General features: G+C 41.4%; 1 protein-coding gene across 5 annotated transcripts in view; it reads right to left on the bottom strand.

Annotated features, from left to right (window-relative positions):
• SAMD12 (sterile alpha motif domain containing 12) overlaps positions 1 to 12,538 on the bottom strand; it is a 451,014-nt gene that overhangs the window by 134,235 nt on the left and 304,241 nt on the right. For 2 of the 5 annotated variants that reach the window (XM_070382196.1, XM_070382195.1), the window contains exon 5: positions 8,295 to 8,358. The exons of the other annotated variants lie outside the window; for them this stretch is intronic. In XM_070382196.1, coding sequence (XP_070238297.1) covers positions 8,295 to 8,358 — 64 coding nt within the window. The remainder of the gene's footprint in view (positions 1 to 8,294; positions 8,359 to 12,538) is intronic. 5 annotated transcript variants of the gene reach the window in all.

Genomic DNA, 12,538 nt, shown 5'->3' on the forward strand with positions numbered 1-12,538 from the left:
GAGGTTTTATACTTATGTTCATAATAGAAGGAAATGTTAAATTTCAGTAAAAATAAAGTATAATTTATGTACTGAATTCAGCATAAGACTAAGTATAATTTTGATTAAAATGTATATGCAATATTTATGCAATTTATTCCACATGAAAAGAGTATATATTATATATCTCTAAATTCATCAGTCCTAAATATATTATTTATATTTATCACATACTGTTGAACAACAATATATATTATATATCTCCAAATTCATGAACACCCAATTCATGAATTACGTCCTTGGTTTCCTTGGAGGAGGAAGAGTTCCTGAGATGTAAGGTTAAGAATCTTTCACTACGGGAAGAGAGAGATTTTGTCTTGAAGGAGAGAAAATCTGTTTATGATAGAGTGGAAAGTTTTGCGTTGTCAGCATTATAATGGGATAATGTCATAAAATAAGATTGTGGAGGTAGCTAGGCTCCTTGAGTGTATCTCTTGACCCCCTGCTTATTAACTGTGTAATGTTAGGCTAGTTAGTTAACCATTTAACTCCTTTACACCTCGGTTTCCTTATCAATAAAATGGGATGATCAGTAGTAACCCACCTCGCAGGTTGTTATGAGGATTACATAAGGAATTCAGCCAGTATTGCATCTTCCGCTCACTCAGTATCTCTCAGCAGACATGACACCTTCAGTTCTTGGAATATGTCACATTCTCTCTTGATCAGAATCACTGTGTATGCTGCTTTTCTGTTTGTAAGACACTTCCACTGTCCTCAACATGACTGACTCCTTCATCCTCTGGGATTCAATTTAAATGTTACCTCCTTAGAAAGCCTTTTCCAGAAGCCATACCTGAAATAGGACTCCCATCATTATTGTCTGTCTCAGCCTTTTTGGTACAGATTTGTAACTGTTTTGTTAGTTGCTGTCTCTTATGAGCTCTGTAATGGCTGGAGTTCTCTCTCTTGATCCTCTCTCTAGTACCCACCACAAGGTAAGTTCTCCATGCTGCTGCTGCTGCTGCTGCTAAGTCGTGTCAGTTGTGTCCGACTCTGTGAGACCCCATAGATGGCAGCCCACCAGGCTCCCCCGTCCCTGGGATTCTCCAGGCAAGAACACTGGAGTGGGTTGCCATTTCCTTCTCCAATGCATGAAAGTGAAAAGTGAAAGTGAAGTCACTCAGTCGTGTCCGACTCTTAGTGGCCGCATGGACTGTAGCCTACCAGGCTCCTCCGTCCATGGGATTTCCCAGGCAAGAGTACTGGAGTGGGGTGTCATTGCCTTCTCTGAAGTTCTCCATAAAAATCATTAAATAAGCCAAAAGATAAGGAGCAACTGAAGATACAAGGGATATCCCCCAGCTGTATTCATGCTTGCAGATTGCGCTTCAACTTTTGATGTGGGTATGGATTTTATTAGTCTATTCTTATCTTGTCCTGGAGCTGCTGGAAAGAAAGACATATTGCTTGCAGTAAATTGTTTATAAGGCAGCATTTAGTCTTTCTTCTAACACTAGGAGCATCCCCTCTCTGGTCAAGGCTGAACCAATGAAACAAGAGAAGAATAACAAATTCTGGGCTGTGCTAGGACGGTTCATGTTTCTGCAGCCAGTGCGCAGGGCAGCTATAGGGAAGCCACTGGCTTCCACAGAGCCAGTCTTTTGCTCTCATTTTAGTTCTAGGCAATGTGAAGTGATGAAAGAGATATTGATCTAGGCTTCAGGAGCCAGACTTCTAGTTCTGATAGTTCATGTTTAATTGGGGGATTTCGAGATCAACCTCTTTGAGCCTTAGTTTTTTTCATCTAACAAATGACAATTTTAAAATATCTGCTGTGGAATAGGCTGTTAGCTGTGCCCACAAGTCCATTCTTCCCTTCACTCTGAGCACAAGACTAGACTATAATTACAAACTATCCTTGAGGCTGGTGTGGTCATGTGATTAAGCTCTTACTGATAGGATGTAAGCACAAGTGATGTCTGTCACCTCTGTTTCCTGCTCAAGGCCCTTTACTTCCAGATTGGAATAACAAAGATTGGAGCAGTATCAATATCAAAACTGGTATATTAAAGATGGCAGGGGCTTTTCTGGTGGCTCAGATAGTGAAGAATCTGCCTGTAATGCAGGAGACTCGGGTTCAATCCCTGGGTCAGGAAGATCCCCTGGAGAAGAAAACAGCTATCCACTCCAGTATTCTTGCCTGGAGAATTCCATGGACAGAGGAGCCTGGTGGGCTACAGTGCATGGGGTTGCAAAGAGTCAGACATGACTGATCGACTAACACGCACAAAGACGGCAGAATGGCTGTTAGGTCTGGCCCGTAAATCCCTGTGTGGAATAGTCATCCCCTTGACTTGCAACCTTCAGCTAGGATGTTAAATAAGAGACAACGAAGCCACTAACTCTTTGGAATATATTTGTTATAGCAGCTACTGTTTCTCCAATACATGTCCTATCTATAGAGTTGTGAAAGATGGTAGTTCTTCTGTATAAGGAAGAGCTTAAGGAGGTAGAAAGTGCTATTAAATTCTGTCATTATCATTATTTTTCTTTAGCTTATTTATTTGGATTGGATTCAATCCAAATTATTTACTTGGATTTATTTATTTGCATCACATCTTAGTTGGGTCATGAGGGATCTTTCATTGCGGCACACACACTCTCTAGCTGTAGCCCAAGGACTCGATGGTTTCGGCATGTGGGCTTCGTTGCTCTGCGGCATGTAGGATCTTAGTTCCCTCTCCAGGGATAGAACCCGTGTCCCCTCCATTGCCAGGCGGATCCTTGAGTGCTGGACCACCAGGGAAGTCCCTTCTTCTAGCTTTTTTGAAATACAGATGCCACATCACATTGTGTAAGCTCAAGGTATACAATGTGATGATTTGATACACATATATACTGCAAATCATTTTTTTAATACAGAGAAAACAAGTGCATATCAGAATGCCTGACATATACTTGATATTTAGTGTTTACTTTTTGAAGGAGTGACTGAACATGTTGCTGATGAAAAGCCTGAGATTAAAAAAAAGTCTATACAATACAAAAACACAGGAAAAATATTTGTTTGCTCAGGGAAAATTTTTAACTGATTCATTTGTGCTCATATAAGTAAAGCAAAAACCTCCTGGATATATGCTTTTTTCAAAGAAGATTGTTTTTCTTTTTAATACTTTTTCCATCAAAAATAAATTATAAAATATTAAAGGACATTTTGAAATAAGAAAAATACACCCTAATCACATCACCCAAACACACTCTTTCATTTTTACCCATTGCCTTAGCCCTTTTATCTATATGCATGTCTATTTTTCATAGCTGCAAATCTGTTTCTTTTTCTTATTTTTAAAATAAAGTTTAATTTGTACTCAGTAAGGAAAGCACAGGCTTGGTAATTCTCCAGAAGTGATTCCAACAAAGAACCACCTAATATTTCTAAGAGTTCCAATTTAATTTTGCCAGGGGGGTTCCGTTCTTATTAAAAAGCATACCAGGGAGAGGAGGTGAGTTTCATAAGAAAGTACACAGGAGTGTTAATTTCTCAGTATAATTAGGGTTATAAGGTTATAGATGTCACAATCTACTTCCTTTTAAGAGTTTATTTTGTGGGTCTTACAAAAATTGTATGAAGGGCAAATGAGTACATATGAGTCTTATTTAAGGGTATAAATGAATTCACAGATTAATCCCACAAATGTTTCTTGAGTGCCCACTATGTGTTAGGCAGAATGTGGACCATACTGAGTAAGAGGCACTCTTTACCCTTGGAAACGTTGAAGAATGAATGAAAGACAAGAAGATACATTTCAGTGAGCGCAGAGGAGGAGGCAAGGCCATCACATGGAGGAAATGAGACCTGATACTTGGCCAGGAAGCCAGGCAGACAAATGGGTAGAAGGAAGTTCAGGTTGGCTAGACACATGAACCAGAATGAATAATGCTCATGAGACTGCAGGTTATTCTACCTGGCGAGCACACTGGAGGTGAATGGATGAGAAAGGAGAAGTAAGCAGAGGTTAGATCATGAAGAGGAAGGAAACAAGCTTCATCATAGCAGTGATGATGTTTGCTCAGCATGCCTAGGACAGTGCTCAGCCCTACATACATTCATATATTCCATCTGTATTTGTGGAATGAGTCAAGCCACATCATACTATCCAGTTGATCATTACTGGTCTTAGTCTGGATTCTGGTTGTAAAGGAAGAGTATACCCAGCTGGGAAGGGACAGCTATTCTTCTCTCCTCAAAGACTACATTTACGATGGCCCTATGGCCATGCCAAGTCTGCCAAGGACCACTACTCACTTTTCAAGGCAGGACATTGCTTCACTATTGTTGATACTAAACTGCCTGATGTACAACAGCAGGGGTCATGTACACTGAACCCTCATCTGAGAAATGGCCCCTTATTTCAACTTCATTTTTCAACGACATCAGGAATGCCACAAAAAAAAAGCTTCTTAAGACATGCTTGCAAGGCAGATGTATAAATGCCATTTCCAACTCTTATTCCTAGAAGCAAAGAATCAGGGTGGGTTGGGAGAGAGATGGAGAAGTCACAGCAGAAACAAGGGAAGGCTGAGGGGAAAGATAGGAAGACTTCTTCTAATTGTTTCTTTCTTCTTGATTCTAGGTTTTTTTTTTTTTTTAATGCCTCTTACTTTAAATTGAGCATTAATGATGTAAATTTGCCAGGGATCTTACTCTCTAGGGAGAGGAATAGTTTAATAAACCAGATCTAGCAATACTGAATTCTTTGGAGGCAAAAACAGATTTGACTCACAAGAGCCCAGCAGGGTGGCTGACTTTGGAAACATTTTGCTATCGCTCTGCTGGGCACGCTAAGAATGCCTGGTGCTGGCTGACTCCATGCGGGGAGCATACAGATTCAGCTGCTGAAGAGTGATGTGAAATTAAAGACAGAATGAAATGTGTGATCTTATTTAATCACATCTGGTGCTTCAATTTCTCAATAGCAGCACCCTGTTCCACTGTGTCAAATTGGAGAATGACAAAAATATATATATGACTTATAGCTAGAAGATGGATTAACTCTCTAATGCCTGCCAATCCATTTCAGGGATCTAAAATGCAAATGACAACTGAGTTTTTCTTATAAAGAATTTGGGAGCAATTACCCCTGAATCGACATGATTCAGTTACCATAAACTGAGGAGTACACAGTGAAATGTCACCTCCTAAGAGAGACCCAAAATTCAGGGTCCCAGCTGGGTGATGACTTGGAGAACATTTGTTGTGCAGTAGCTAAGTCATGTCCGACTCTGTGACCCCATGGACTGCAGCATGTCCGGTTCTTCTGTCCTTCACTGACTCCTGGAGTTTGCTTAAATTCTTGTTCATTGAATCAGTGATGCTATCTAACCATCTCATCCTCTGCTGCCTTCTTCTCCTTTTGCTTTCAATCTTTCCCAGCATCAGGGTCACCAAGTAAAAGAACCACTTCAGCCTCTTTTAGGAGTTTACTAAGATATAAATCTGTACTGGAATTGCTATTTAAATCACCCCCCCTCAACAGCCCCATCCCACCCTCTCACAAAGAAGCTGCTACATTATGGCGACTGGAGGTTTATCCTGAATAGTGGACACAATACACTGCCATTCTGCAGGACCGGGATGCTTCCTTGGCCAGTCAGATACTTATACTTCATGGCAAGCGAGGTCCTAAAGGTTAGTCAGGTGTTTCATCTAACATAAAAATAGTTATTGCAGTTAAATGCTAAATTCTTCTGGGGTAGGGGGATGCCTTCTACATAATCCCATTTAGCAGCAGAAAGTAAATGCTTCAGTATAATTAGCTTACCATAGCCAGTTTTCTATCCCATTTTCAGCGAAGCAAATCAAAAAGGAAAACAACTTGACAATAGCTATCTTGGTCCCTTCCATGGAGTGAGCATGCAGAGGCATGCAAACATGTATATGTGTGATCCCAAAGAGGCAGGCAGTTCAGAGAAGATCTGTTCAGAGACTGACTCAGTGAAGGGCATTATGTAGGGAGTACACGAACAGATAGTCCAGAATTCTAATGTCATGAATTTTCAGAAGCACGGACTTCTAGTGTTTTTTTTTAAATGAACTCCTATCCTGAGAAAACCATAATTCAAAAAGACACAAGTACTCCAATGTTCACTGCAGCACTATTTACAACAGCCAGGACACAGAAACAACCTAAGTGTCCATCGACAGGTGAATGAATAGAGACGATGTGAAACATAGACACAACGGAATACTACTCAGCCAGAAAAGGAATGAAACTGGGTCATCTGTAGAGATGTGATGGACCCAGAGTCTGTCACACGGAGTGAATTGAGTTCGAAAGGGAATATTGTTTATTAATGCATGCAGCTGGAATCTAGAAAAATTACACGCATGAACTTAGTTCCAGGGCAGGAATAGAGACACAGACATAGAGAATGGACATTTGGACACGGTGGGGAAGGGGAGGGTAAGATGAATTAGCAGATTTGGCTTGACATAAATACACTGTGTGTGTTAGTTGCTCAGTCTTGACTGACTCTTTGCAACCCCATGGACTACAGCCCACCAGGCTTCTCTGTCCATGGGATTCTCCAGGCAAGAATACTGGAGTGGCTTGCCATGCCCTCCTCCAGGGGATCTTTCCAACCAGGCATCAAACTTCGGTTTCCTGCATTGCAGGCAGATTCTTTATTGTCTGAGCCATGAGGGAAGCCCCATAAATACCTTACTATGTGTAAAATCGGAGAGGGCAATGGCACCCCACTCCAGTACTCTTGCCTGGAAAATCCCATGGACGGAGGAGCCTGGTAGGCTGCAGTCCATGGGGTCGCTAAGAGTCGGGCACGACTGAGCGATTTCACTTTCACTATGGATACTGTAGACTTTAAACAAGTCTGTAACAATACAGGATATGATTAGTATATGTTAATCATTCCCTGTTATATTTTGGATTAAAATAAGCTGGTCTGCTCTGTTTACCTTTTTTTAGGTAGACAAAGCAATGGCTATGACCATGCTTCTCCCTCTTCATGAAACCCTTTGGAGATCTGCCCTTCCTTTTGGAATAAAACCAAAATCCTGACCATGGCTTACACCGCCCTGCAGTGTGATGCTCCTCATCTCTGAGGACCGTCCACCTGTCTCACTAAGCCCTTCTGCTAATTTCTTCTGTTTACCGAGTTCTCCTCAGACCCCGGGCTCTTCCTACCGGCTACACCTCTTGTAAACTTTCCTCTCCCCACTTCTTTGCTTGGTAACTTGTTTATTCTTGGTCACTCCTTTATGAAATCCTTTCCCTGACCCTGTAGCCTCAGTTTTGCCTTATACACTATTACACAGGCACTTCTTCACAACTGTCCTTTCTTAGTTATTTGTGCAATTCTTTCTTTAATGTCTATATTTTGTCCTATATTTTAAGGGTCAGAACAGCAGTGAAAATGTATGCCTTGTTCATTGCTATGTCCTTAGCACCTGGTCCAGTTCAAAACAGGTGCTCAACAAATAATTACTGAATGATTGAAAGTATCTTTCAACTAGAGCTGACTATAGGTTTGAAGCATTGGGCACTGTGATGGAGTGGATGGAGGTGCGCTTTGGACAGTGAATATAGCTTGAAAAAGAGGGACGCGTCATTTCAACTCCCTGAGCCTCACTGTCCTTGTCTGATGGCATAATGGCATGAACCTGCCTTTGAAGGAAGTGAATACACGCGGTGCTACTTGACAAGGATGTTCTGTATTGATCATGGTCACACTGCTGCTAACATTGCCCTGTGTTATGGTTCTAGCCATTATTCCTATTTCTGGAGGAAAAGTCTCACGTGAAAGCAAGTTTCCCCACCTTCCTCCTTTCAGAAATCCAAAGAGAAGCAGGAGTAGGGAACTGCCTTGTCTTAGTGCTAAATCAGGTCACCTAAAAAGCCATTCATTAGTATCTAGAAACCTCAAACTGAGGGAAGGCATACAAATTGTCATTCTATGAGTTGATCACAGTTGTTTGGGACCAAGCGGAAGGCATTTTGGGAAAGTCCAACAACATCACTAGATTAGGAAGCCTGGCAACATGGGTGGTGGCTGGAAGGAACACGTCCCATGTGGAGCCCCCTCCCCACGACAGTCACAGGGCCCGCTGAGCCACAGTGGGGTGGAAGTGGGGACAGCTGAAGGCTCACCCTTAGCTATTTCCTCTCCTACATGGCTTATTTTTACTTTTAATTTTTTAAATTATGAAGTGTCATTCATGAAAAGGAGTTATGAAAATTATTGAGATTAGATTTAATATATTACTGAAATTATTAAGTTCCCAGGTGACTCACTGGTAAAGAATCAGCCTTTCACAATGCAGGAGATGTGGGTTTGATTCCTGGGTCAGACGATCCCCTGGAGAAAGAAATGGAAACCCATTCCAGTATTCTTGCCTGGAGAATCCCATGGACAGAGGAGCCTGGTGGGCTACAGCCCATGGGGTCAAAAAAGAGTTGAACATGATTTAGATTACATACAAGGAGTTATTAAGTCACATTAAAACTTTAAATGTACAAACACTTAAAATCATTGTCATTAAAAATCAGTATTGCTATTAAGAATAACCATAAAACAAATACTCAAGTGTCACCTACTGATTTTAGCAAGTAGAATGTTAGCAGTGACTTCAAATGTCTGGAGGGCCTTATCCCTGTTCCCCCTCCTCCCCTCCACCTGTGATCATCTGTACTTGAGTTCATTGTTCACTTGCTTTTTAAAAAAATACCTCTATCACCTGTATACATATCTCTAAGTAATGTATTGCTAAGCTCTGCCTGTTTGGAAAGGGATGTGAATCAATCATGCCGCATGGCTTCCATTAGACCCTTGTTCAACTTTGTTTGTGACATTTGTCTACACTGAGGCATGTGGCTAATTAGAATTCACTTTCCATTGTGCAAACAGCAAAATTTATTAACCATAACTGCAGATGCATATTGGGCTTATTTCCAGTTTGGGGCTATTATTTGACTTTTTTGTGCATTTACTCCAACATCCAGGGCAAGGGTTCTGGAGGCAGGGCAGTCTGCTGGAAGTGGAGAGAGTCAATTTTATGGAACACTGTGGAATATGCAGTGTGGGAAAATAATGCCTATGGCCCACCCACTCAGAACTCCTGTGAAGTGGGGATTCTCTAACCTGTCAGCAATGTGGTCATTCCTAAAGAAACAGGACAAACATTCTGGAACTAGATAGGATACTGCTCCAACTCATGTAAGTTCTACCCAGAGGTAATTCTATCACGTGATCAGATAATTCACGAGAGGTATAGATGCAGCCACGCTAGGCGTACAGAATAGTGGGGAGGGTGAAGTGCACCCAAGATATGGAGAAACAGGTCCTGATGCACGAGTTCCCGCACACGTAGCAGATGCTGAGTAAGGCAAAGTTCTTGCTGGGTCTACTCATGAAATTGGCTCCTTTCCATTCTCCCGAGGCAACTGAATGACAAAACTTATTATGGAAACGCACATCACACAGCCCTCAAATTAAGAGTGCCTGGGAATGCAGAGAAGTTACCCAAGGTACCAGTGAAGAGTAAGTTATCAAACAGGCTCCCACCAAGGCATGAAAAATGGTTCCACATTACAGACCATAAACATCATCTAAACCCAAGGAAATAAACAACATATGAGGGAAGAATAGACTTTGGAAAAAATTCTCCACAAGAGAAAGACAAAAGTTTAAGAGTAACTACTTTGTATTCTCAAGGTAATTATTCAGAACACAAACTTGCTAAAGGAAAGGTCATAAGGCAACAAATGGAGATAAAAAGGGCTTTTATGAAAAAAATTTTTGTTGTTCAGTTGCTAAGTTGTGTCTGACTCTTTTCGACCCCATGGATTATAGCCTGACAGTCTTCTCTATTCAAGGGGTTTTCCGGGCAAGAATATGAGTGAGTTGCCATTTTTTTCTCTAGGGGATCTTCTCAACACAAGGATCCAACCCATGTCTCCTGTACTGCAGGCAGATTCTTTTCTGAAAATAATACAAGTAAGCAAATAATTCCACTGTAGAATTTAAAACTGCTAAAAAGCAGTGAAGAGGAGAAATGTTCCTGAATTAAATGGAATTAGACTAGTAGAATAGGCCAGTGGTTCCAAACCTATATGATCACAGAGGTGGAGGATACTTAAAATACATATTCCTAGGGTTACATATGGAGAAGGCAATGGCACCCTACTCCAGTACTCTTGCCTGGGAAATCCCATGGACAGAGGAGCCTGGTAGGCTACAGTCCATGCAGCCACTAAGAGTCGGACTCGACTGAGCGACTTCACTTTCACTTTTCACTTTCACGCATTGGAGAAGGAAATGGCAACCCACTCCAGTTTTCTTGCCTGGAGAATCCCAGGGATGGGGGAGCCTGATGGGCTGCCGTCTGTGGGGTCGCACAGAATCGGACACGACTGACGCGACTTAGCAGTAGCAGGGTTACATATAGGAGATTTTGATTGAGTGGGCCTTTGGTGAAGCTAAGAAATCTGTACTTCAAAAATACCCTGAAATGATTCAGAAAATCAACCTGCTTTAGTAACTATTAAGGTGAGACACTCACCAGAATTTTAGATGTAGCCAGAATTCAGAGAGAGAGAGAAAAAAAAAAAATCAGGTACACGGTATATAGCTATGCACAGCGTGAGTAAATGAGGAAGAAATCAGAACCAATGCGAGAGAATCCATTTCAAAAATGTATATTGCCCTAAACAAAGTGAAAATATATCTATAAAATGGGAAAAAACATTTGCAAACCTATATCTGATAAGAGGTTAATATCCAAAACATTAAGAATTCATACAACTCTATAGAAAAAAAAACAAATCACCCAGTTTAAAAACGGGCTATGGATCTGAAAGACATTTCTCTAAGGAAGATATATGAAAGAACAGAAGGTACATGAGAAGATGCTCAACATCACTAGGCATTGTTGTTGCCTAGTTGCTAGTCAGTGCAGTCGCTCAGTTGTGTCCGACTCTTGGCGACCCCATGAATCGCAGCACGCCAGGCCTCCATGTCCATCACCAACTCCCGGAGTTCACCCAAACTCATGTCCATCGAGTCGGTGATGCCACCCAGCCCTCTCATCCTCTGTGGTCCCCTTCTCCTCCTGCCCCCAATCCTTCCTAGCATCAGAGTCTTTTCCAATGTCAACTCTTCGTGTGAGGTGGCCAAAGTATTGGAGTTTCAGCTTTAGTCATGTCCAACTCTCTTGTAACCCCATGGACTGTTGCCTTCCAGGTTCTTCTGTCCATAGGATTCTCCAGGCAAGAATACTGGAGTGGGTTGCCATTTCCTTCTCCAGCAGATCTTCCCCAACTGGGATTGAACCTGCGTTTCCTGCATTAGCAGGCAGATTCTTTACTGCTGAGCCACCAGTGAAGTCCCACTAATCATTAGGGAAATGCAAATTAAAACCACAATGAGATTATCACTTCATACCCATTAGAATGGTCATCATCAAAAAGACAAGTGATAACAAATATTGGTGTGGATATAAAGAAAAGGGAATCCTTACGCACAATGAGTGGGACTATAAATTGGGACAGTTGCTATGGAAAAACAGGATAAAGCCTCCTCAGAAATTAAAACTGCCATATGATCTAGCAACTCTACTTTTGCAAAAATGTATCTATCCAAGGATGGAGGGATAAGGAAATTGTGGTACATATAAACATTGGAATATTAGTGTGCTAGTAGCTTAGTCGTATCCCACTCTTTGTGACCCCATGAACTGTAGCCCTCCAGGCTTCTTTGTCTATGAGATTCTCCAAGCAACAATACTGGAGTGGATTGCCATTCCCTTCTCCAGAGGATCTTCCCAACCCAGGGATCGAACCCAGGTTTCCTGCATTGTACGCAGATTCTTTACTGTTTGAGCTATAGGGAAGCCCATTTATTCAGCTATAAAAAATGAGGAAACACAACCGTTTGTGATGACTCAGATGAATCATGAAGGCATTATGTGAAGTGAAATAGGCATACAGAGATAGACAGATACTCTGTGATTGTACTTATATGTAGAATCAAAAACAGAAAAAGAGAAAAAAATCATAGAGAAGAGACCAGAACTATAGTTATCAGCAGTAGAGGCTGGAGGGAAGGGGATTTGGAAGAAGATGGTCAAAAGGTATGAACCGGAAGTTAAAAGATAAGTAAGTTCTAGGGATGTAATGTACAACATGATTATAGCTAACACCGCTGTATGATATACAAGAAAGCTAAGAGAGTAAATCCTAAGTGTTCTCATCATAAGGAGAAATTTTTTTCTTTTCTTATTGTATCTGTATGAAAAAGTGTATTGTATTTGTATTGAACCAATGTGGAAATCATTTACAATATATGTATTGATATATCCCTGGAGGAGGGAATGGCAACCCCAGTATTGTTGCCTGGAAAATCCCATGCACAGAGGATTTAGCCACGGGCTAAGCCCATGGGGTTGCAAAGAGTAGGACATGACTGAAGGGAGCGAACACACACACACATACACATACATACATCAAACCATCATGTTGTGTGCCTTAAACTTACACAG

This window comes from Bos mutus, chromosome 14 (assembly GCF_027580195.1).
Source record: "Bos mutus isolate GX-2022 chromosome 14, NWIPB_WYAK_1.1, whole genome shotgun sequence".
Taxonomy (NCBI): Eukaryota; Metazoa; Chordata; class Mammalia; order Artiodactyla; family Bovidae; genus Bos; species Bos mutus.